Source organism: Staurois parvus, unplaced genomic scaffold (genome assembly GCF_062004578.1).
Source record: "Staurois parvus isolate SC_StPar_1 unplaced genomic scaffold, SC_StPar_1.0 ptg001040l, whole genome shotgun sequence".
Taxonomy (NCBI): domain Eukaryota; kingdom Metazoa; phylum Chordata; class Amphibia; order Anura; family Ranidae; genus Staurois; species Staurois parvus.
In genome coordinates this window covers 177,165-200,207 of record NW_028318836.1, presented here as the reverse complement: position 1 = coordinate 200,207, position 23,043 = coordinate 177,165, and the positions used below count along the sequence as shown (strand labels likewise).

Genomic DNA, 23,043 nt, shown 5'->3' with positions numbered 1-23,043 from the left:
GTCCATCATGAATACTGCTGCCAGGCTCATCCACCTTACCAAATATTCAGTGTCTGCTACCCCTCTCTGCCAATCCCTCCACTGGCTTCCAAATTCAAAATACTAACAAAAAATTACAAAGCCATCCACATCTCTGCCCCAACTACATCACCAACCTGGTCTCAAAATATCAAACTACTCTCTTTGATCCTCCCAAGACCTTTTGCTCTCTAGTTCCCGTGTCACCTCCTCCCATGCTCGCCTCCAGGACTTCTCCCGAGCTTCTCCAATCCTATGGAATGCCCTACCCTAATCTATTCACCTTTAGACGATCCCTGAAAACCCCTTTAAAGTAGCATATCCTGCTTCTACCTAGTAAACTGCAATTTATTTATTTCCTCCATCAGCTCATCCTCCCACAGATATTACCTTTTGTATCACTCAACCCTTCCTCCTAGATTGTAAGCTCTAACGAGCAGGGCCCTCTGTTTCCTCTTGTACCAAATTGTATTGTAACTGTAATGTCTACCTTCATTTTGTAAAGAGATGTGCAAACTGTTGGCGCTATATAAATCCTGTATAATAATAATAATATAGGGCAGCACAGTGGCTAAATGATTAGCACCTCTGCCTGGCAGTACTCGGGTCAGTGGTTCAAATCCCAGCCACGGCACCTCCTGCCTGGAGTTTGCATGTTCTCCCTGTGCCTGCGTGGGTTTCCTCCTGGTACTCCGGTTTCCTCCCACACTCCAAAGACATGCTGGTAGGTTAATTGGATCCTGTCTAAATTGGCCCTTGTATATGAATGTGAGTTAGGGACCTTAGATTGTACACCCCTTGAGGGTTAGGGACTGCTGTGAATGTACAATATATATGTAAAAGTGCTGCGTAAATTGATGGCGCTATATAAATAAATAAATAATATACAAGTGCTTAATTTGATTTACAGTGGTCAACACTTCCCAATAGACATAATGCTACCATTACAGTAATTCTGAAGGCAGGGAAGGATCTGATGCATTTTTTTTTAGTTATCACTCAATTTTCTCCCTCAACATACTGTAGATGTTAAACTCTTTACCAAGATACTGGCTAATAGGCTGCTCCTGCTGATCCAAGGAATAGTCCACAATGACAAGATGGGCTTGTTCCAAATCCAGGAAGCAAAAGACACCATCAGCAGAGCCTTCAACACCATACATTTTGCATGACACACAGATACGCCCACTCTCGCCCCCTCAACGGACACTGAAAATGCATTAGATCGTGTGGACTGGACCTTCATGAACACACTAATGCAGTAACACCTTGGGATGGGGAAAAACTTCTGATGCAGTGAGAATCAATGATACTCTACATTTTGCGATGGGAAAAAGCATGTGCCAGGGATGCACACTAGCCCCTCTGATTTTTATCCCCACCCTTGAGCCACACCAGGGCTAACCCTGACATTAGAGGTATGTTTCTCTCAAACCCCGGACACAAGGTGGCTGGGAACACAGATGATTTGCTGCTGTTACCCTACCTCCCTCCGCTGGTGTCTTAATTGAATTAAAAACATAGTGCATGTTTTAACATCAAAATTAACCATGAAAAGGTCAGAGGCTCTCAATATTAAAATACCATATTTCAAGGTTTAGGAGAAATAGTATTCTCAAGATGAATGTTCTCCCAAGACTTCTTCAAAGTCTCTCCATATTGAAGTAATTTCTCCAACAAATACACAGTTAGTTTAGTACAAAGGGCTCACAAATCCCACAGACTGAACCATACCTTCATGGTTCAACATAAACAGTAAGGTGGTTTAGGATTTCTAGGTCAAGTTAATAAAACAAGGGGGTACAGTTACTCCCTAAAAGTTGACCCTACAGGTAAATGCCTACAAAAATGATATAGTGAGTAAACCAACAACTCATTCACTAGGAGAAATGTGGGCACCATAGACCCATATCAAGCGCCCTAGGAAAATACAAGATAACTCCTCAAATAATAAATCCAAACTGCACGATATTGCAAAAAGCATTGGGACGCCTGCCCTTACACGCACATGAACTTTAATTGCATCCCAGTTCAATATTGAGTTGGCCCCTCCTTTGCAGCTATAACAGCTTCAACTCTTCTGGGGAGGCTGTCCACGAGGTTTAGTAGTGTGTCTATGGGAATGTTTGACCATTCTTCCAGTAACACATTTGTGAGGTTAGGCACTGATGTCAGACAAGAAGGCCTGGCTCGCAGTCTCCGCTCTAATTCATCCCAAAGGGGTTCTATCAGGTTGAGGTTAGGACTCAGTGCAGGCCAGTCAAGTTCTTCCACCCCAAACTCGCTAATCCATGTCTTTATGGACCTTGCTTTGTGCACTGGTGCGCAGTCATGTTGGAACAGGAAGGGGCCATCCCCAAAAACTGTTCCCACAAAGTTGGGAGCATAAAATTGTCCAAAATGTCTTAGTGTGCTGACAAAAGAGTTCCCTTCACTGCAACCAAGGGGCCAAGCCCAACCCCTGAAAAACAACTCCACACCATAATCCCCCTTCCACCATTTCACAAATGTTTGTAGAAGCAGTCTGCATGCCCAGGTGTTTTATTTTATACACCTGTGGCCATGAAGGTGATTGGAATACCTGAATCCAATTATTTGGAGGGGTGTCCTAATACTTGGCAATATAGTGTATTCATAGCATGTTCACCAAAGGTAGAAGTGAAGCTAAAATTAAAGAGATGAGCCAGACTAAGTCTCAAAAAATGGCAATCCACATTAGTACAGTGGGTTAATATTCAGCAGATGAACATCAAAACAAAAAGAAAAAGGGACTGCATAAATCAATTAATAAACATCCCCATATTATGGAAAACCCCACCTGACTTTAAATTATATAACAGCATAGAGCAGATTTAAAACCACCTCCATATTACATAGCAAATAACCTACCCCAACACAGGGAATGCATGCCCTAGTGAACATAAATCCATCTTAGAAGTAATTCTGCACAATGGCGTCATCACGTGTCTGCTCAGCAAGCCGGCCTTAATAAGAGACAGGTGTTTACGCCCCCACCTGCCGTTCCCCACCCTGTCGGAAATACAATGGGACGTTCCCCCACAAAGATGGCACATCTCCCGGAATAAACTGAAGTGACGTCATCCCCTCCCAGAAGTCACCAATTACGGAAGTCGGAGCGAGACTGTTGGAGTGCTATGTGGTCCAATCACAATGCAGACGGCAGGAGAAAAGGTGACATAGGAGGCAGTGAACCATGATCAACAAGATCTTAAATAAATCCCACAGGAGATTACCAATTAACTATATGAATACCCTTTACATACTAGGAATCAAAAGATCCAACAAACAAGAGCGAAACAAACTGACAAAATAAAAAGGCCACAGATAACGGTTATGGGGGACAAAGTACGGGCTCAAATGCTGCCAGGGGTCAACTCAGAGGTGATAATCAAACCATATTAAAAAAAAAAAAACGCACAAAAAAACCAAACACAAAAACAGCCTTACTCCAAAATGGATTAAATTCATTTTTCTCCTCAAAATTCTACAAACATTGCCCCATAATGACAACGTGAAAGAAGTTTGTTTTGAAATCTTTGCAATTTATTAAAAATAAAAAAAAAATGAAGAAAAACCACATGTACATAAGTATTCACAGCCTTTGCCATGACACTCAAAATTGAGCTCTGGTGCATCCTATTCCTACTGATCATCCTTGAGATGTTTCCACAACTTGATTGGAGTCCACCTGTGGGAAATTCAGTTGATTGGACATGATCAGGAAAGGCAGAAACCTGTCTATATAAGGTCCCACAGTTAACAGTGCATGTCAGAGCACAAACCAAGCCATGAAGTCCAAGAAATTGTCCGTAGACCTCTGAGACAGGATTGTATCAATGCACAGATCTGGGAAAGGGAACAGAAAACTTTCTGCAGCATTGAAGGTCCCAAATGAGCACAGCGGCCTCCATCATCCGTAAATGGAAAAAGTTTAGAACCACTAGGAATTTTCCTAGAGCGGGCCGCCCGGCCAAAATGAGCAATCGAGGGAGAAAGGCCTTAGCCAGGGAGGTAATCAAGCACTCGATGGTCATTCTGAAAGAGCTCCAGCCTTTCTCTGTGGAGAGAGGAGAACCTTACAGAAGAACAACCATCTCTGCAGCACTTCACCAATCCGGCCTGTATGAAAGACCAGATGAAAGCCACTTCTCAGTAAAAAGCAAATGGCAGCCCGCCTGGAGTTTGCCAAAAGGCACCTGAGGGACTCTCATGAGGAACAAAACACTCTGGTCTGATAAAACAAGGATTGAACTCTTTGGCCTGAATGCCAAACACGTCTGGAGGAAACCAGGCACCGCTCACCGCCAATACCATCCTTACAGTGAAGCATGGTGGTGGCAGCATCATGCTTTGGGGATGTTTTTCAGTGGCAGGATCTGGCAGACTAGTCAGGATCAAAGAAAAGATGAATGCAGCAATGTACAGGTGAAAACCTGTTCCAGAGCGCTCTGGACCTTAGACTGGGGTGATGGTCCATCTTTCAACAGGACAATGATCCTAAGCACACATCCCACATAACAAAAGCAGTGGCTACGGGCAAACTCTGTGAAAGTCCTGGAGTGGCCCAGCCAGAGCCCAGACTTCAACTCGATTGAACATCTCTAAAGAGATCTGAAAATGGCTGTGCACCAACACTCCCCATCCAACCTGATGGAGCTTTAGAGGTACTGTAAAGAAGAATTGGAGAAATTGCCCAAAAATAGGTGTGCCAAGCTTATAGCATCATACTCAAAATGACTTGCGGCTGTAATTGGTGCTAAGGTGCTTCAACAAAGTATTGAGCAAAGGCTGTGAATACTTATGTGTGTTTTTTTTTTTGTTTTTTATGTTTAATAAATTGCAAAGATTTAAAAAACGAGCTTCTTTCACATTGACATTATGGGGTATTGTTTGTAGAATGTTGAGGGAAAAAAATAAATTTAATCCAAGCATTTGGATTGTAAACCCACCTACAGTCCCTTTTCAGAACTCTAGAGTGTGGGTGGATTTGTTTTAATGCAAAAAATTGTAGCCCGTCAAACTTGTAATCATGGCATTGGGCAAAAATTGGAGCCACCAGGCTCTCAAGATTGCCCCATTTAGTGTCATTTACATGGTCACGTATTTGTTCCCTAAAACAGCGTTTATGTAATGCGTTCTATGTTGGTAAGACTAAACATCTCATAATGTATACTATGCCCACCATTTGACAAGATCTGAAGAGCTCTGTCCGCAATGAACTTACAATAAGCACAGTCGCCAAACGGAAAGGTACCCAATGGATGGCTATTACAGGGATCCTAATTCCCCCTGCTGTAAAAAGACTGGAAGCAACCATGTCCTTAATGAGAGGGGGGGATGAGAGAGAGAGGGGGGATGAGCGAGAGAGGGGCGATGAGCGAGAGAGGGGCGATGAGAGAGAGAGGGGGGGAGAGAGAGAGGGGGGGTGAGAGAGATGGGGGGATGAGAGAGGGGGGGTGAGAAAGATGGGGGGATGAGAGAGGGGGGGGGTGAGCAAAGGGGGGGGGGGGGTGAGCGAAGGGGGGGGGGGTGAGCGAGGGGGGTGAGCGAGGGGGGGTGAGCGAGAGAGAGGGGGTTGATGAGCGAGAGCGAGGGGGGGGATGAGCGAGAGAGAGGGGGTTGATGAGCGAGAGAGAGGGGGTTGATGAGCGAGAGAGAGGTGGGGGGGGTGAGCGAGAGAGAGGTGGGGGGGGGATGAGCGAGAGAGAGGTGGGGGGGGATGAGCGAGAGAGAGGTGGGGGGGGGGATGGGGGGGGATGAGCGAGAGAGAGGTGGGGGGGGATGGGGGGGGATGAGCGAGAGAGAGGTGGGGGGGGATGGGGGGGGATGAGCGAGAGAGAGGTGGGGGGGGGGGATGAGCGAGAGAGAGGTGGGGGGGGGGGATGAGCGAGAGAGAGGTGGGGGGGGGGGATGAGCGAGAGAGAGGTGGGGGGGGGATGAGCGAGAGAGAGGTGGGGGGGGAATGAGCGAGAGAGAGGTGGGGGGGGATGAGCGAGAGAGAGGTGGGGGGGGATGAGCGAGAGAGAGGTGGGGGGGGGATGAGCGAGAGAGGGGTGGGGGGGATGAGCGAGAGAGGGGTGGGGGGGATGAGCGAGAGAGGGGTGGGGGGGATGAGCGAGAGAGGGGTGGGAGGGGTGAGCGAGAGAGGGGTGGGAGGGGTGAGCGAGAGAGAGGGGGTTGATGAGCGAGAGAGAGGGGGTTGATGAGCGAGAGAGAGGGAGTTGATGAGCGAGAGAGAGGGGGGATGAGCGAGAGAGAGGGGGGATGAGCGAGAGAGAGGGGGGGATGAGCGAGAGAGAAAGGCGGGGGGATGAGCGAGAGAGAGGTGGGGGGGATGAGCGAGAGAGAGGTGGGGGGATGAGCGAGAGAGGGGTGGGAGGGATGAGTGAGAGAGGGGTGGGAGGGATGAGCGAGAGAGGGGTGGGAGGGATGAGCGAGAGAGGGGTGGGAGGGATGAGCGAGAGAGGGGTGGGAGGGATGAGCGAGAGAGGGGTGGGAGGGATGAGCGAGAGAGGGGTGGGAGGGATGAGCGAGAGAGGGGGGTGAGCGAGAGAGAGGGGGTTGATGAGCGAGAGAGAGGTGGGGGGGGATGAGCGAGAGAGAGGTGGGGGGGGATGAGCGAGAGAGAGGTGGGGGGGATGAGCGAGAGAGAGGTGGGGGGGGATGAGCGAGAGAGAGGTGGGGGGGGATGAGCGAGAGAGAGGTGGGGGGGGATGAGCGAGAGAGAGGTGGGGGGGATGAGCGAGAGAGAGGTGGGGGGGGATGAGCGAGAGAGAGGTGGGGGGGGATGAGCGAGAGAGAGGTGGGGGGGGATGAGCGAGAGAGAGGTGGGGGGGGGATGAGCGAGAGAGAGGTGGGGGGGGGATGAGCGAGAGAGAGGTGGGGGGGGGATGAGCGAGAGAGAGGTGGGGGGGGGATGAGCGAGAGAGAGGTGGGGGGGGGGATGAGCGAGAGAGAGGTGGGGGGGGGATGAGCGAGAGAGAGGTGGGGGGGGATGAGCGAGAGAGAGGTGGGGGGGGGATGAGCGAGAGAGAGGTGGGGGGGGTGAGCGAGAGAGAGGTGGGGGGGGGATGAGCGAGAGAGAGGTGGGGGGGGATGAGCGAGAGAGAGGTGGGGGGGGGGGATGAGCGAGAGAGAGGTGGGGGGGGGGGTGAGCGAGAGAGAGGTGGGGGGGGGGTGAGCGAGAGAGGGGTGGGGGGGGGGTGAGCGAGAGAGGGGTGGGGGGGATGAGCGAGAGAGGGGTGGGGGGATGAGCGAGAGAGGGGTGGGGGGGATGAGCGAGAGAGGGGTGGGGGGGATGAGCGAGAGAGGGGTGGGAGGGGTGAGCGAGAGAGGGGTGGGAGGGGTGAGCGAGAGAGAGGGGGTTGATGAGCGAGAGAGAGGGGGTTGATGAGCGAGAGAGAGGGGGTTGATGAGCGAGAGAGAGGGGGTTGATGAGCGAGAGAGAGGGGGTTGATGAGCGAGAGGGGGTTGATGAGCGAGAGAGAGGGGGTTGATGAGCGAGAGAGAGGGGGTTGATGAGCGAGAGAGAGGGGGGGGATGAGCGAGAGAGAGGGGGGGATGAGCGAGAGAGAGGGGGGGATGAGCGAGAGAGAAAGGCGGGGGGATGAGCGAGAGAGAAAGGCGGGGGGATGAGCGAGAGAGAAAGGCGGGGGGATGAGCGAGAGCGAAAGGCGGGGGGATGAGCGAGAGCATAAGGCGGGGGGATGAGCGAGAGAGAGAGGGGGGATGAGCGAGAAAGAGGGGGGGTGAGCGAGAAAGAGGGGGGATGAGCGAGAGAGAGGTGGGGGGGGATGAGCGAGAGAGAGGTGGGGGGGGGATGAGCGAGAGAGAGGTGGGGGGGTGAGCGAGAGAGAGGTGGGGGGGGGATGAGCGAGAGAGAGGTGGGGGGGGGATGAGCGAGAGAGAGGTGGGGGGGGGGGATGAGCGAGAGAGAGGTGGGGGGGGGGTGAGCGAGAGAGAGGTGGGGGGGGTGAGCGAGAGAGGGGTGGGGGGGGGGTGAGCGAGAGAGGGGTGGGGGGGATGAGCGAGAGAGGGGTGGGGGGGATGAGCGAGAGAGGGGTGGGGGGGATGAGCGAGAGAGGGGTGGGGGGGATGAGCGAGAGAGGGGTGGGAGGGGTGAGCGAGAGAGGGGTGGGAGGGGTGAGCGAGAGAGAGGGGGTTGATGAGCGAGAGAGAGGGGGTTGATGAGCGAGAGAGAGGGGGTTGATGAGCGAGAGAGAGGGGGTTGATGAGCGAGAGAGAGGGGGTTGATGAGCGAGAGGGGGTTGATGAGCGAGAGAGAGGGGGTTGATGAGCGAGAGAGAGGGGGTTGATGAGCGAGAGAGAGGGGGGGGATGAGCGAGAGAGAGGGGGGGATGAGCGAGAGAGAGGGGGGGATGAGCGAGAGAGAAAGGCGGGGGGATGAGCGAGAGAGAAAGGCGGGGGGATGAGCGAGAGAGAAAGGCGGGGGGATGAGCGAGAGCGAAAGGCGGGGGGATGAGCGAGAGCATAAGGCGGGGGGATGAGCGAGAGAGAGAGGGGGGATGAGCGAGAAAGAGGGGGGGTGAGCGAGAAAGAGGGGGGATGAGCGAGAAAGAGGGGGGATGAGAGAGAGAGAGAGAAAGGGATGCAAGAAAAAGGGGTGAGAGAGTGAGAAACAGGGGGGCGGGGGAGTGAGAAAGACAGGGGTGAGAAAGAGAGAGGGGTGAGAGAAGGGGGTGTGAGAAAGGAGGGAGTGAGAGGGGGATGTGGGTGTGTGTGTGTGGGGGGGGGGGGTGACAGAGAGGGGGAGTGAGAAAAAGAGGGGTGAGAAAAGAGAAGGAGTGGGGTAAGGGGGAGAGAGAAAGGGAGAGCGAAAGGGAGAGGGGAGAGCGAAAGGGAGAGGGGAGAGCGAAAGGGGAGAGTGAAAGGGAGAGGGGAGAGAGAGGGGAGAGAGAAAGGGAGAGGGGAGAGAGAAAGGGAAGAGAGAAAGGGAAAGGGGAGAGAGAAAGGGAAAGGGGAGAGAGAAAGGGAGAGGGGAGAGAGAAAGGGAGAGGGGAGAGAGAAAGGGAGAGGGGAGAGAGAAAGGGAGAGGGGAGAGAGAAAGGGAGAGGGGAGAGAGAAAATGAGAGGGGAGAGAGAAAAGGAGAGGGGAGAGAGAAAAGGAGAGGGGAGAAAGGGAGAGGGGAGAGAGAAAAGGAGAGGGGAGAGAGAAAGGGAGAGGGGAGAAAGGGAGAGGGGAGAAAGGGAGAGGGGAGAGAGAGACCCCTAGCCCTGCCCCTGTCTGCAGTCCCTCCTGTGCCCCCCAGTCCCAGTCTGTGGGTAGGTGAGCGTGATGCCTAGTACCTACCTCCCCGCCTGTCCTCGTCCTCTGTACAGGGCCACCAGTCAGCATGTCCTCCTGTTGATGTTGTAGCTGGGAGTGGAGAGGAGGTTGTCCATGGGAGGTGCCAGGGATGCTGTGCCCACTGCTGCTTGTCTCGGTCAGGGAGGTGGTGAAGGTCCTCCTGCGCTCTCGGTCCTAGCCACCCTTGTGCTGTTTGCCTTCCCAGCGGCCTCTGCCTCCAGGGCCATTCCATAACCTTGTGGAGCAAGGCGCTATCATCCTGCCTGCACCCGAGGACGCTGCTGATGGCACCAGAGTTAGCTAAGCAGCCCCGCTTCCCGCCGCCACCAGACTCTCCATGACAAGGGGCTCCAAGAGCAGCTGCCTTGGGCCCTACAATAATGACTGGGCCCAGGGCAGCTGCCCCTTTTGCTCCACGTTAAAGATGGCCCTGGCATCAATATATGCCAGTGTTTATCGAAAATTGCTCGTATTTTCTCAAGACTGTCCACTGGTGATGAATTTAGTTCAATTTGGGGTATGAACCTTCTCCCCCTGGAATAAATCACAAAGGCTATGCTTTGCCCTACGGTAAGCCCGTTTTGAATAGCCCCTATTCAAAAAGTGATCCTTCAATCCAGAGGCCTCATTCCCAAATACCTCCAAGTTTGTGCAATTTCTATGAATTCTATAGTATTACCCCATAGGGATACCTTGAATAACATGCTGGGGATGTCTGCCCTGTGTATGTAAAATAGCATTCATTGGTGACTACAATACAATTTGGTGGCAATATGTTGTGGGACCTTTTATAAATCATAAGGTCCAAAAAAGAAATCTGTTGCTTGTCAAATGGGAAAGTGAAATGTAAAGTGAACATATTAACGTTTAACACATCAATGAATTCCATCAATAGAGCACTGGGCGAGACCATAGCACAGAAATGTCATCAATAAGTCTCTGCCTCAGATCCAGGTGGCAGAGAACATGACATCTTCATAAGCAAAAAGCCAATGCTCCCATCTCCCCCAGGTACAGGTTGGTGTACAATGGGACACATTTGTTCCCAATTGCCACCCCCTGCACTTGGAGGAAATGGGTGCCATCAAAGACAAACACATTATGGGTGAGAACAAACTGCAAAAGATCCAAGACGAATCGGTTATAATCTCACTGTTCAACACCTCTTTCATTCAGAAAGCTCTTTACTACCTTCAAACCTACTGAATGCGGAATATTCTAATACAATGATTCAACATCAATAGAGAACAATATTGTCTCAGGTGTGACTTCTATCCCATCTGCAATTTTTAACATATGCATGGAATCTTAATTAGGAGGCAAGAGATTCTACATGGGGTCTCAGATAATCATCTACTAGAGAGCTACTGTAGCATTTTGGCTCAGACAATTTACCCCTGACATAAAAGGTCTGCCCAGCAGATCCGTAGTACTCTTATGTACTTTTGGAAATGAATAGAAAGTGGGGGTTAAAGGTTCATTTATCTTCAAAAACTCACACACATCCTTTGATATTCATCAATTAACTGAAAAAAATCCAACTTGTTTTTATTTAAGTAACTTTCAAACCTTCTGTACCAGGCCTTGTTGCCCACAACTCTTTTACACATTTGAACATTTATTATGACAACATTCCTCCCTTGATCGGCGAGTTTGATTAACATTGGTCCTTTTTTGAAGACTCAATAGGGCCTGGTATTCAGCAAGAGATAGATTACATGCTTTACTACTGGGGGAAAGCTTTTCGGTGTCCCTAGTAACCATTTTTACAAAGATATCGACTCTATTAGGATTAACGCTTTGCACAATAGTTTGGGACAGAGATTGTCTATCCTCATCCACAGGATCAATTGTTCCACCAGATTCTGTCCAAGTTACACAAGCATTTTTAGCTTCTTATAATCTTTCTTGGTGAAATCCTTCCAATCATTTAACAAACCCCCCTCCCCATTGGAGCTAATTTTGATCTTGATCTCAGGGCCCTCAATAGCAGATCTAAAAGTGAGCTTACGAGCAAATAAGTGAACATCTTTAATTGTCTTGAATTTATCAATATCTCGCATGGGGCAGAAGTTGAGGCCATACTTTGGAATGCTGATCTCCTCAGGAGATAACTCAAGCCCAGATAAATTAATCACTTGGAGATTGTTTTCTCCATATATCCTACCTTCACCATGTACTGATCAAACCAGTTTTCCTCACTAAATTTTGACCTGTGTTTTCTCCTGTTTTTTTCCTGTGTGTGTCAAAAAAAAAAAACAAAAAAAAAACAAAACAAAAAAAAAAACAAAAACTTAGTGGGACTACAACCTTTCAGAATCTACACCCAATGTGGAGTGCCACTGACCTGTGTTGCATAAGTCACCACCTATGAAATACCACCACCAGTAGGAAAAGTGAAATTATCACTTTGCTAAGAAACCCCAGCAATTTTAGATGCTTGGGAAGTGCCAGTAAGTTCCTCAGAAATACCATCACTATTAACCACTTGAGCTCCTGAGGATTTACCCCCCTTAATGACCAGGCCTCTTTTTGCTACTCGGCGCTGCACTAATTCAACTGATAATTGCGCGGTCATGCAATGCTGCACCCAAACAAAATTTACGTCCTTTTTTTCACACAAATAGAGCTTTCTTTCGGTGTAATTTGATCACCTGTGCGCTTTTTATTTTTCACGCTATAAACAAAAAAAGGCCAAAAATTTTGAAGAAAAACAATATTTTACTTTCAGCTATAAAAAATATATAGTAAACTCAAAGTTGGTTATAAATTTAGGCCAAAATGTATTCTGCTACATGTTTTTGGTAAAAAAAATCCCAATAAGTGTATATTGATTGCTTTGTGTGGAAGTTATAGCGTCTACAAACTATGGTATAAATACTGCAATTTACGCCATTTTTCTGCTATACAGCGCTGCGCTAGTTTAACGGACAATTGCGTGGTCATACAATACGGTACATAAATGAAATTTACATCCTTTTTCTCCCCACAAATTGAGCTCTCTTTTGGTGGTATTTGATCGCCTGTACGGTTTTTATTTTTTGCGCTATAAAAAAAAAAGGCTGACAATTTTGAGGAAAAAAAACCATAAATGTGCACTCACCAGATGCGCATAATAAATGCACAATTAGTAGAATTATATGATGGTTCTAAGATCTGCCAGAAGCACCCTTTAAGATGGAATAAGTGTGCAACATGGAAGGAGACTCCCTCCTCTGGACCTGGGGCTGCCTTGCAGCCGTTCTCTGGATAGGATCCTGAAAGTTATTTAGCTCAATGCAGAGCCAAGAAAGAGGGTGCCCATACTGTAGTAATTAAATATTTATTCTGGTAAAAACATATTTGTCATCCACGTGGAGAAAAATCAATAAAATAGCAGAGCTGCAAAGCATAACACTGACCAGCCCCTTTCTAAGATGACCGCCAAAACCTTGTGAGGCTCCGGCGGCGTGACGTCATGGCGTATGGTTCCTCCTTGATGTGTTTTGTGTTCGATAACAGGCGTGCGCGTTATATGAAAGATATATATTTTTTAAAATATATTCTTCAGATTTTTTTTAGCATATAAAAAAGTAATTTTAACATATGTTTTTATATATATTTGTAAATGCATTCCAAAAATGTAGATTAAAATGTGTTTTAAAAACATACAGTATTAGAAAATGTATTTTTAAAAATACTTCTCATATATTTTGTAACGTAGAAAAAAAGCAAAGCATTTTCAACATACAGTATATATACATATATATATTGAATACGGCCAAAGTTGTAGTATTTCAAATATATGTCAATATATTTGGGAAGAATATTTTTAAAATAGATTTAAAATATATTTCTCTTCCATGTGGGTTGATATGGGTCTATGGAGCCCACATTCTTCCTGGTGAATAAGTTGTTGGTTTACTCACTATATAATTTTTGTATGTATTTGGCAGTGTTATTTATAGGGAGTGACTGTTAGTCTATATCAACTATTGGACATTACATTTTTGGATCTTATAGACTTGTATGTCTTCTGTTACTGTGTTTAACTAATCTCCTTAAATATGTGAGGGGTAGGTCTACAGGTGTGGTCCCGCTATTATTTTCCTACCTTCTACTCACCCCTTAGTGTGTGACTTGCTTCTTCTGGTGGCTGATTAAGGATTTTTCTTTTTTTCCTTTTTCTTTCCTCCAAATCATTCTGTTGCTACATGAATTAATGTTTTTGTTCGATTTTGATTAATAAAGATTTGCTGTTTGGTCAATTTTATGAAGTATGCTTGAGTTGCTTGTAGCCGTATTAGTGCATTTGCGACAGAAACAATTGAGTACTGTCCGTGATACTTTTTTTATTTGCACTAACATACAATTTTGAGGACAAGCTTTCGGGGAATGTCCCCTTCTTCAAGGTCTAAGCAGTACTACTAACAAAGTTAGCAGAATGTTAGAAGAGATGAAAGAAGAAAAAACAAAAAAAAAAAACTCACAAAATACACTCACCGAACAAATCTCAGGCTTTGTAGAAGAAATTTTAAAACCGTTAGTCATGAATACTGCTAGTTTCCTGCAAGACACAACTGACTTTCTGAACAAGATCAACAACATACAGCAATTACCATCTAATACACTTCTAGTGACTATGGATGTAGTATCCCTGTACAGCAATATCCCTCACAAGGATGGATTAGCTGCATGTCACAGATGCTTATCATCCTCACCAAACCACAAATACGCTGCTGAGGATGTTACACAGCTCATTGAACTCATACTTACACACAACTACTTTGCCTTCAATAAAGACATCTATCTTCAATGTATGGGTACTGCGATGGTAAGTAAAATGGCACCCCAATATGCCAATAAATTTATGGCTGACCTGGAGGAAAAATTCCTGAACAGCATGGAACAAAAACCATACAGATACTATTGCTATATTGATGATATTTTCATCATATGAACAGAAGCTGAAGAAAACCTAAAACAATTTTACTCACTGATCAACACTTTTCATCCATCAATCAAACTAAAAATGGAATACTCAAACACACATGTCAACTTCCTAGACACCACAGTATATATCAGGGATGATACGCTTCACACCTCAATATACAGGAAACCCACAGACAGATGCAACTACCTCCACAGTTCTAGCTTCCACCCCCAAACACACGAAACGTGCCATCATACACAGTCAGGCCATTAGATACCACTAAATATGTTCTGACCCAAGAGACAGAGATAAACATCTTGGGACACTAGCAGACTCCTTCCATAAGAAAGGTTACAAGGACAAAACTATCAACATCGGCATAAACACAGCCTTGAGAACCCGAAGAGAAAATCTGCTTCAGTACAAGGAGAAAAAAACAACCGTGTACCACTAGTAACCACATACAACCCAGCACTAGAAGGGATAAGAAAAATAATCAAAGATTTACAACCCATCATAACAGAGGATGGAACTCTGAAAGAAATATTCCAGCAACTCCCAATATTGGCCTTCAGACAACCCCCCAACCTCAGAAATAAACTAATCAGTAGGAAACATCCTTCTGATAATGATGTCACAAATAATGGAAGCGAACCCTGCAATAAGAAACGCTGCAAACTGTGCAACCAAATCAATCCATCAAAAAGTGTCAGACACTCAAAAGGGATCTTCAATATCTCCGGATCATACAGCTGCACCTCCAGTAATGTTGTGTATCTTATCCAGTGCAGAAAATGCAGCAAAGGATCTTATGTTGGCGAAACAGGACAGAAGTTGCAAACAAGGATGAATTTGCACAGACATACCATCAAGTAACATAAAGAAGATGACCTCTGCACACCTGTAGGACACCATTTCGCACAACCAGGCCACACAATGGGAGACCTCAATGTTTTAGTACTTAAAGGAAATTTCAAATCCATTTAGGAAAGAAAAACTTTTGAACTAAGAATGATAATTCTATTTGACACAAGAGATAAGGGCCTTAATTTGGACATGGGATTCCTCAATCATTATCCGACATTTTTATGACTATTAGCTGTAGCTTGACTCCCTCTGTGTGAGTGTAGTATCCCCCCCCCCCCCCTCGCTTTGACTGCACCTTATCTCTAGCCTCCTTTTTTTTTTTCTTTTTTCTTCTTCTTTCGTCTCTTCTAACATTCTGCTAACTTTGTGAGTAGTACTGCTTAGAGCTTGAAGAAGGGGACATTGTTGATCTTGTTCAGAAAGTCAGTTGTGTCTTGCAGGAAACTAGCAGTATTCATGACTAACGGTTTTAAAATTTCTTCTACAAAGCCTGAGATTTGTTTGGTGAGTGTATTTTGTGAGTTTTTTTTTTTTTTCTTCTTTCATCTCTTCTAACATTCTGCTAACTTTGTGAGTAGTACTGCTTAGAGCTTGTTGATCTTGTTCAGAAAGTCAGTTGTGTCTTGCAGGAAACTAGCAGTATTCATGACTAATGGTTTTAAAATTTCTTCTACAAAGCCTGCGATTTGTTCGGTGAGTGTATTTTGTGAGTTTTTTTTTTTTTTCTTCTTTCATCATGTTGATCATTCCCCGAAAGCTTGTCCTCAAAATTGTATGTTAGTGCAAATAAAAAAGTATCATGGACAGTACTCATGAAGTGCAAAATAATGACAATTAAATACGGTGTACCCTTCCCTTATTCACAAACTTCCCCAAAACGCATATAAACACTTTAAACCCCTGCCTGGAGGATTACTAAGCTTGTGTTTATATATTTTTTTGGTAAGGGTATTTATTTTGCACACTCTAGAAGTGGACACGTTTTTCACAGTTTTTTTATCACTAGATTGTTTCACGGGCACGTGTTTACACAGCTATTCACTTTACCATATAGTGATCACGAGTGTTTTTGTGTGAATCACATGCGTTATGGAATGAATAATTCAAGTTAAGGATAATACACTATGTATGTGCGTTTTCCTTTCTTTTTTGAGGTTTTTTGGTTTCAGAAATTACTTTGGAGGCTGTCTTCACCTGGAGGTTGACTTTGATATTTTGAAGGACTAATTTATTATTTTGGGACTTGTGTGTTTTTTGTTTTTGTTTTGAGCACTTATTATATTTGTATTTATACTTGGGATACGAAGCATATTTCATAAGATTATCACACTTTTTGGGGTTTAAAGTGTTTATATGCGTTTTGGGGAAGTTTGTGAATAAGGGAAGGGTACACCGTATTTAATTGTCATTATTTTGCACTAGGGGGGTTTATTTGTATTTATACTTAGGATACTAAGCATACTTCATAAGATTAGTACACTTTTTGGGGTTTAAAAGTGTTTATATGCGTTTTGGGGAAGTTTGTGAATAGGGGACGGGTACACTGTATTTAATTGTTTGGTCAATTTGATGTTGCAAATGTACATTATTAAATGATTTGTCTATTATATTATTTGTCAGCTACTGCAAGTGAAGACACCATCAAGTGAAGACACCAAAGAGGATCCTGAAGAAGCTCTTTTTACGCGAAACACGTTGATCCATCTGTGTTTTCTCTATAATAAAGCTAAATGTATACCCCGAATTCCAAACTGTAGCTGATGTTCCATTGTCTTGTGATGTGTTTTTTTTAATGTGCTAATAAAAATGTACTTTTTATGGATTTCTTTTTCAGTATTGTGTTGGGCACACTAAAATTCCCACTTTCCACTGTCCCTGTGCAGTACATTGGGATTCCTTTGTGATTTCATTAAATGTTCAGGGGATGGTGCTACAATGTTTTCATGACAAGTCTCCGCACCTTAGCTGCCATGTATTAAGGTCGTAATCTATCTGAAAAATTGTGACACGTATGTAGAAATCTAATTTTTGCAAATACGCTGCTTGTTGCGTGCCTAAAATAGAGCTAGAACCGCAAACTAAGACTGGTGTTAAGACGCTTCCTGCTCCAATGTATTGTCACCCTGAGTGTTCTGTGGGCCTTCGGCAGGGCAAATGTTCACCTGCTGTTTAGACTTGGCTCCCTATCACCTGGTCTCTGCAACAGCTACAAGTGAGGGAACTCAGGGAATAGAATGTGGGATATAGAGTAAGCGTGTTCAGTGAACGTATGTGGTAAACCAGGTTTAGACAGTCTTTGGCAAAAGGGCAGGAGGAAACACCTGATTATCTGGGTGGAATTGGTGGTAAAGTGTGTAATCAGGAATGTGATGGTCATCCATCTTAGACTAAGCACGGCTTGGTTGAGCTTTAGCTCCATGTTTTAAAAGATTGCACTGTAAAGTGCATACATTCCTAACATAGACCTGTTTTATACAGTGTCAAATTTACAAGGTGACCCTATCTTACCTGTTTATGACGCTGGACTGTATATAAGACCAGGCTTCACCGGTTATGGTTCATCTGGGACTAAGTTACATTCTGATGGACCACAGCTCTGGACCTGTATAGCACCCTGCTGGTAACAATGTGCTACATGAAGGGCCACGCTAAGTGCCCTACACAGGATGCAGGAAACATTACAGGCCATCCCCACAGCGATGGGACTGGGTATGGCTCCCAAAGTTTTACCCACGTCTGACTGATACACTGCTTTTGTATGCTTGAGAAGACAGTAAAAGTTGATTGAAGAATTTTAGCAAAATAACAAAATCAGTTAAGCTAGTTTCTCCAGGAAGTAGATGATGTCCACCAACTACAGACACTAGCAAAAAGAAGGACGCACAGAGTGACTTGGGGGAAGGGGTGGCACACCACTGAGGCATGTCCTCAAAAGCTTGCCAGTGTCCAATCATCTGAGCCCCTGTTGTATGAAGAACATGCCTGTGTCTTGGTACTGTACCGATTAGGATACTTTAATTTGTAAACTTCCTGATACATTTCCCTCATACAAACTGCACCAAATCTTCCCTGATGTATTAAAAGTACACCTAAAATGGCAAAACTTTTTTTTTTTTTTTTTTTTTTTTGGAGTGGAGAGGACTTAGAACACCTATTGGTTTTGTATTGTTGTCTGTGCCCGATTAAGAAAATTCACCTTCTCTATTTGTTCTTTTTACCATTATCATTGAAAGTGAAAATAAATACAACCTCAAATTCTGGGTTGTCCCAAGAAAAGTAATAGAAGGGATATTTTCCCATGGGGTCACTAGTTCTGGTGACCTGACGTCCACAAAGAATTCCCTTAATTTGCTGGGATTATTGCTCACTTCCTGTTTTGACTATGGCACAGCAAGTGAGGATGAATCTCCACAATAGGACACAGATGGCGAAAATAAACTGATAGGGGTTATAATCCTCCCTTACTTTATTCAAAATAAAAAAAAAAAAAAAAGTTTTGCCAGTAATTTTATTTTAACTTCTGCTGGCATTGCCATTCCACTGTTGGCACCTTGATTCACATTTGGTAAGATCATTTATGCAAGCCTTTCTGGGATAAGTTTGTTTCAGTCTTCCCTAATGGACTTAGCAGATGTCTTTAGCTCTCCACCTGCTGCAGCCGCTGCACCAGATCCATGGTGATCAACAGCTGCTCCTTCCACAGACCCTTGGGCAGGGGCAGGGGCAACGTCTACAGCACCTGTCGTGTCTGACCTGCGGGGAGGCCCTCCTGTGGCTACAGGTGCAAGCACAGATCTGTGGGGTGCTGGTGCCCAGTCTCCCAGTACATCTAGTGACCCATGGACAGGGAAACCAGCTGTTTCTTCCAACAAAGCCAAGTCTGTCTGCGATCCATGGAATCCAGGGGGTAGGTATTTTTTAAACCTTTACTAACTGTGTGGAGCAAAGCAGGGAAACAGAAATGTGTTAGCTCTAAATCCCACAAGTTTCTTACTGTTAAATGAACAGGCGTATTGATAAATGCTGTTGGTTTTATTGTTACATAATTTTTTGTGAAAACATGTATGTTTTTAAATTGATAGTTGCTTAAGTTACTTTATTTTTCTTCTTTTTAAGAGGGTTCTCATTTAATCACCTGGTCCCGGCCACTGATTACTCGCCAGTGCCTGGTGATTTCCGAGGATCTCCGACAGGGAGGAGAACTGTTTTGGTTTACTAACAGTTCTCCTCCTCGTCACCTCGGGCACACGGTTTTGGATGGCTGTGCATAGCACAGCCATCCAAAGCAGTGTGATTACTGTGAAGCACACTGACACTGCCCCCTAGTAAAACACTCCCAGCACACAGTTAACCCTTTGATTGTCCCTTATGTTAACCTCTTCCTGCCCAGTGTCATTATTACAGTCGGTGCTTTTTTTTTTTCAAGCACTGATCACTGTAGCGGTGTCAGTTCCCCCCAGTGTCAGAATGTCCGCCACAGTCCCCACTAAGTCGTTGAATGCCGCCATTACTAGTAAAAAAAAATAAATAAATCCCAGTGTATATATACCTCCCATTTGTAAATGCTATAACTTTCACGTAATTAATTTACATGTATTGGGATTTTCTTTGAGCAAAGACGTAGCAGAATACATTCTGGCGTAAATTTATGATGAAGTTTGATTTTTTTTAAATTTTTACTGGACATGTTTAATAGCAAAAAGTCAAAAGTATTGTTTTTTTTTTCCTCAAAAAAAAATTTTTTTTTTTTTGCGCAAAAAATAAACACACAGGATCAGATGCCAAAATATAGCTCAATTTGTGGGGAAAAAAAGGACCTAAATTTCATTTGGGTGCAACATTGCATGAAGTTTGATTTTTTTTAAATTTTTACTGGACATGTTTAATAGCAAAAAGTCAAAAGTATTGTTTTTTTTTTCCTCAAAAAAAATTTTTTTTTTTTTGCGCAAAAAATAAACACACAGGATCAGATGCCAAAATATAGCTCAATTTGTGGGGAAAAAAAGGACCTAAATTTCATTTGGGTGCAACATTGCATGACCGCACAATTGTCTGTTAAAGTAACACAGCGCCGTAACACAAAAAAATGGCCTGGTCAGGAAGGGGGGTAAATCCTCAGGAGGGCAAGTGGTTAAACTAATAACAGTTCACACACATGCAGTCCAGTGCGCTTTTCTGTCTGCATCAAAAACGCATTGATAGTAGGTTACATGGTTTCCAATGGCATAGTTCACAGCAGCGCAGTCAGTTCCAGAAAAAAAAAAAAAGTAGAACATGCTGTATTTTTCTGCACTGAACTGTACTAGAATGCAGTAAATGCATCTAAAATGCACCCACACGCACAAAAAATGCATTGGAATGCACATGTCCTTATTTAAGTTAAAGAAAAAGAGAGGGGAAAAAGTGAACCGGAATGCTTCAAAAACACACTGTCAAAACCAGAGTTTCTGTGGTGTGAACCAATGCACACACTCTATGTAGTGTATTAACATATGAATAACCCATTCATTTGCATTTTCCTGGACTGGCTAAGCCACCGAACACCCCAATAAAGTTGCATGTGCTATTTTTTTTATTAATGTAGTGTACCAAAACATGTAGTAGTGTGTTACCATTCTCCTAGATTGTAAGCTCCAAGGAGCAGGGCCCTCCTATCCCGCTTGTATTGAACTGTATTGGTGCTGTATTTTCTCCCGTTATATTGTAAAGCGCTGAGCAAACTGTTGGCGCTATATAAATCCTGTATAATAATAATAAGAAAGATTTGTGTTTGAGAGATTACAGAGAGAATTACTGAATGCTTAACTAGAGAGGACCCTATTTTTCTTTTTCCATCTCCCTTGTCACCATTATCTCCTTTTTGCTTGCCCTTTATTGTGGCTAAACATTTGTCAAGCTACCATAAAGCCATAAGCTATGGTTTCCTCAGGAATCTGGACAAATGCTTAGGCAGGAGACCCAAACATGTATGTAACTGGATATAACTCCATCTGTAGGGACTGGCTGGGCTGGTTTTGAATTTTTTAAGAAACACAGAGTTGTTCAGTGTCTAAACCAGGTTCCCGAGGCTAGAGACACCCTCAGCTGTTGCATTCAATAGAAATGAAAGGATACCATTAAATGTGTGATTGAATGTACTGTAAAAAACATTAGCGTTGAACTGTAACAAATTAACTTCAATGATCAGCCAAAGGAGGTTGTAAATGCAAAACTCACCTGAAGAGGTGTGAAGGCAACACTGGAGGCTGTACCCGAAGACCGGTCTCTGATAGTAGATTTGCCTCCATAAACCATACTTTGCTTCTGTAATGTGCGCTGTGAAAAAGAAAGTAAAGCAGAAGCACACAGGCATAATTTAAGGACAAAATTACATTTTAGTTTAAATGAGCCAAATACATTCGCGGTAGATCAAAACAAAAACATGTACAAAGTGTTCGTCTTTTCAGAAAGCAGCCAAAGCCTGTTGTGAACAAATCTGCATAGTTTTTAAAAAGTTAACTTTTTGGAAGTCTATAGCTTTTCTTCAAAGAAAGTACCTGAATTTTCTTGAGATTTCTGGGAGTGTTTCTGCAAGGCAATAGGGGTGGGCAGCCATCCTTTGTTATTATTATTATTACACAGTATTTATAAAGCGCCAATGGTTCGCTCAGCGCTGTACATTACAAAGGGGGACAGAACATGTGACAGAACAATACCAATACAATGCAAAATATGAGGGGATCGAGGGCCCTGCTCTTTCGAGCTTACAATCTAGGAGGGAGGGGATAGTGGTACAGGAGGAGATAGCTGTGGGGGATGGAGTGGTAGGAAGAGTGGAGGAGATCGGCAGGTTAGCAGGGGGTGGGGCAGGCTTCCCTGAAGAGATGGGTTTTCAGGGTGCGCATAAAGGAGAGGAGAGTAGGTGATAATCTGATGGGTTTGGGCAGGGAGTTCCAGAGGATGGGTGACACCCTGGAGAATTCCTGGAGGCGAGCATGGGAAGAGGAGACCAGGGAACTAGAGAGAAGGAGGTCTTGTAAGGAGCGGAGTGTTCGTGCTGGGCGGTACTTGGATATTAGGTCAGTGATGTAGTACGGGGCAGTATGGTGGACAGCTTTGTACGTCAGTGTTAGGATTTGGAATTTGATCCGTTGTGCAATCAGAAGCCAGTGGAGGGATTGGCAGAGGGGGGTGGTGGAGGTGGAGCGGTTGGAAAGGTGAATAAGTCTGGCAGCCGTATTCAGGATCGACTGAAGCAGGGATAGCCAGCGGCGAGGCAGGCCAGTGAGGAGGGAGTTGCAGTAGTCGAGTCGTGATATGATGAGGGAGTGGATGAGCTGTTTAGTGGTTTCTGGGGTTAGGAACGCGCGTATTTTGGCGATGTTGCGGAGGTGGAGTCTGCACGAGTTTGTTAAAGATTGGATTTGGGGCTGGAAGGATAAGGTTGGAGTCCAGAATGACACCAAGTACTCTGGCCTGCGGGGCAGGTTTGATGGTGGCGTTGTTGGATGTGACGAAGAAGTCAATGGGGGGTGGTGTCCGGGCTGGGGGGAAGACAAGAAACTCGGTTTTGGAGAGGTTCAGTTTAAGGAAATGGAGCGACATCCAGTCTGATATGTCGCTCAGTAGGTGTGTGATTCGGGCGGAGACCGAGGGGGTGAGGTGGGGGGTTGAGAGATAGATTTGTGTGTAGTCGGCATAGAGGTGGTAGTTGAAGCCGTGACAGTGTATGAGTTGGCCAAGGGAGGAGGCGTAGATGGAGAAGAGAAGGGGCCCAAGGACAGAGCCTTGAGGGACCCCAACAGAGAGGGGGAGTGAGGGGGAGGTGGTAGCATTATAGGTAACGCTGAAAGAGCGTTGTGATAGGTAGGATGAGAGCCAGGAGAGAGCAGAATCTCTGAGGCCAAGGGAGTGTAGTTTTTTTGAGGAGGAGGGGGTG

General features: G+C 45.2%; 1 protein-coding gene across 1 annotated transcript in view; it reads right to left on the bottom strand.

The window, feature by feature from the left end:
- LOC149440987 (U4/U6 small nuclear ribonucleoprotein Prp31) overlaps positions 1-23,043 on the bottom strand; it is a 210,285-nt gene that overhangs the window by 12,278 nt on the left and 174,964 nt on the right. The window contains exon 10 of the mRNA XM_089657906.1: positions 21,342-21,440. Coding sequence (XP_089514032.1) covers positions 21,342-21,440 — 99 coding nt within the window. The remainder of the gene's footprint in view (positions 1-21,341; positions 21,441-23,043) is intronic.